Here is a 3,458-nt window from a genome sequence, read left to right on the forward strand (position 1 = left end):
ACTCATCAATACACATCCTTCACCCTGTAACCAACCTTGTGGGTACCAGCTCGTTCTTGTCATTTTTAACCACCTGAATTCCAGACTTCTTTGGTACCGTACGTACTGGACTGACCCATTTGCTGTTAGGAATGTAGTAAATAATCTCCAATGCTAGTAGCTTCAGTATTTCTTTCAGAACCTCTTCTCTCATGTTGGGGTTCGGTTTTCTTTGTTGCTTTCGGTGAGCCTTCACACCATCTTCAAGGCGTATGTGATGCATGCAGAGGTCAAGGTTGATGCCGACCAAGTCCAACAAGGTCCATCCGATGGCCTTTTGGTTTCTTCTCAATACTTCTAACAACTCTTCCTCTTGCTTCTCAGTTAACTGTTTGTTGATGATTACTGGGAAGGTTTCTTCATCTCCGAGGTAGGCGTACTTTAACCCTGGGGTAATGTCTTCAACTCCTTCTTAGGCGCGACCGCCTCCTGGGGTAATGGGTTTTTCTCCATAATCTTTACTGCTAGCTCCCCAAAATCAGGCACCTTTTCCAGACTGCTCAGTTGAGCAAAACCAGTTGATCCAGCAGAAGTTGGCTTTTGACAGAACCCCATGATTGCATCATTAATTTCTTCATCGGTCATGTTCTGTGTCAAAAGCGTTTCACACCATCCAGAAACCTTTTTTTCAATTGAGTCATTCATTTCAGCAGCTGCAAGCTGCTTCTGTAACAGTCTAGTCTCAAGAAATTCTTGGACTAATGGGTAGATAACATCCAAGGAATGTAGATTTCAGTATCCAAAGGTTTTTTCATTGCTTCATCAATATTTAAAGTGAATTTCTCCCCATGATAGTCCAAGCAAATTGTACCGTCACTCACATCAATTATAGTCTTAGCCGTTCGCAAGAATGGCCTCCCCAACAATACTCCACTGGATTCACCAGCTTCATACTCATTCATACGGATCACATGAAAATCAGTAGGGTATAGGAAATCATGTATCCTCACAATCACATTTTCCAGTACTCCTTCAGGACTAGTGCATGATCTATCCACGAGTTGGATAACCACCTTTGTATCCACTAGGCTGACTCCAGTCAATCTCTTGTAAATTGAGAAAGGTATCACATTAATAGAAACCCCCAGATCATACAAAGCATGCTCAATTTTAACATCCCCAATAATGATGGGTAGAGTATGTTAGAGTTTGTATACTAGAAATCGTTTTTCAAGTGATTGAATACTGTAAACTCTATATTCTATTTTCCAATGGATGCAACAGATTATTTTTGTTATAATTTTGTTATGTTTTACATTTAATGAATGTTTATTACATATTTAAATGTATGAGCAACGTAACAAAGTCTAAGTATTTGTTTTAGTAGATTGGTTGTGGGTGTCGTCCACTTAAGGTAACACGGTCAGTTCTGAACAAAGAAATAAGAATTTCCCAACCTAGATAGGCATAGAATACCTATCGTGAAAGGTTGCAATGTCAGTACGCATATTTCTAAACCTTACTGAAATAAGATAACATTGGTGTGGTATAGCACTGAATTGAATCTAACAGCAAGACGAGTCTTTATGCTATCTACTGAAAGACGAGGGGTCTAGATAATTAATTTCTTAATCAATGTACGTTAGCATTGAGCATACGGTATTGATTATTCACTACTTTGACTTACCAAATGGTGCGGGGTTTTCGCAACCCAAGAATCCTGGTATATTGAGTAGTGGTGATTAATATCTAGCGGTGCTAGGATTACTATTATATTGAATTGTGCGTGAGGTGAGTATCATTTGATAACGACCACAAGAGGAGCTCGAAACAAGGTTTTATTATTCGGAACCTAGCTAGTTGGTGTTTGATTACTCTATAAATAATAAATAAGTGTTTCTTGCTAAGTCCACTCTTGGAGTTAATAATATGTTAATTAATTAAGTCCATAGCATACATTAATTAATTAATGGACGTCTATCTTAAGCACGAGAAATGAATGACAAACAAATGGAAACCCGGAATACTTGTACTTTCGGATTTGGATGGGCAGAGAAATATTACTTATGTAGTGGCTGCTCGTAATATTCCAATATAAGTTTATATTAAATTGTGGGTTCAATTTAATTAGTAAGAAGCTAATTGGGGGAGGCCATATCCAAATTCTTCCATAGATCCCTGACTGGGCCCAATATGTGACTTAATATAAATAGGAGAATAAAGGAGACAGAAAATATACATTATTTTTATCAAAATTTTCGTCCCCCTCTCTGTCTTGAAGAGGGACGATTTTCAGCTCCCTCCGTGAGCAGTTTCCGTCTTCTTTATTTAAGCCCTAGTATTCTGGTGAGATCAGCCCACACTGATATCAGTTTACAGCCCGGGAACCAGTCAAAAGATCTATGGTTTTGTACTCAAGATCTTCACGTGGAGAAGACGCTAGTTATTTCGATTCATTGGAGAATCAACGAGGTAAATTGGCTATCTCCGTAGTAAGTAGGTTTTAGGTGTTAATTGCGCTAAAGCATGTTTGAATTCAAGTTATGAGCATGATACATGTGAGAACTATGCGAATAGAATTTGTCTAAATAATCTGCTAAATAAATCAGAATTATTATGTGATCCATTCAATGCATGCTTCTGCTGTCAACCCCTTTAGAGTAAACCTCCCAGGATCAGTCCTCTTGGAAGGAAGTCTCTTCTTCTAGATTACAGCAGACACACTTTCTGCAATTACAATCTTCCAATCGGCTTTAGCTTTTCTAGCTATGAAGTGTTTGATAAACCTGTTGAACGGGGGTAGTTTCAGTGCTTGTAGAAACGACAGGTTAATCTCAACTTGCCGAAAATTTCCACGAAATCAGTAGGGTCCTCCTTTTGCCTTCTGGGCTCTCCCCTGTATGGGTAAGATTTCAGGCGCTTGACTGCATTGCTTGTTCCTTCATCCAGGTCATCCCTCTCATGTTTCTTAACTTCCTCAACCAACCCCTCTGGTTCTGGATCAAGAGGTTGTGGTTCGGAAAACTGAGGAAATGGCTCTCTTCCCTCCTTTAAGAGGGTGCCCTCACTGTTCTCTTTTCCATCTTCCTCCTCTGTTCTGCCCAAGGGTTCGTCATAATCTTTACCCGACCTCAGAGTGATTTTGCTAATGTTAGCTATGTACGGCATCTTGATAGTAGCAAGGATCCGACCATCATATCCACATATTTCATTCAACGTCGTGGCCATCTGGGATAGTTGTTTAGTCAGCATATCCATAGCCGCTTTCTGCTCTTGTTGGGCATCCTGTATCTTATGTACCAAATCATTATTTGTTTGCATATTTCCTTGAATGTGTTGCTGAGAATTTAGCAAAATCCCCTACTACATCATCAATGTGCCTAGGCAATTTGGAATTAGGTTGGCTCAAATTTACTCCCAACGAGTGATTCGACGTAGACCCCTATCCTTGGTTGAAGTTCCCATATAATCCTTGATTG

The 3,458-nt window shown here is 39.5% G+C and overlaps 1 protein-coding gene across 1 annotated transcript; it reads right to left on the reverse strand.

The window, feature by feature from the left end:
- Positions 1-420: 420 nt before the first annotated feature.
- Positions 421-3,237, reverse strand: LOC121810529. Its single transcript, XM_042211290.1, has 4 exons — positions 2,861-3,237; positions 2,693-2,765; positions 851-1,085; positions 421-737 (listed from the first exon to the last, which is right to left on the reverse strand). Exons 1-4 carry the CDS (start codon positions 3,235-3,237, stop codon positions 421-423), a joined length of 1,002 nt encoding a protein of 333 aa, XP_042067224.1.
- Positions 3,238-3,458: the final 221 nt, after the last annotated feature.

Source organism: Salvia splendens, chromosome 7 (assembly GCF_004379255.2).
Source record: "Salvia splendens isolate huo1 chromosome 7, SspV2, whole genome shotgun sequence".
Classification (NCBI taxonomy): Eukaryota; Viridiplantae; Streptophyta; class Magnoliopsida; order Lamiales; family Lamiaceae; genus Salvia; species Salvia splendens.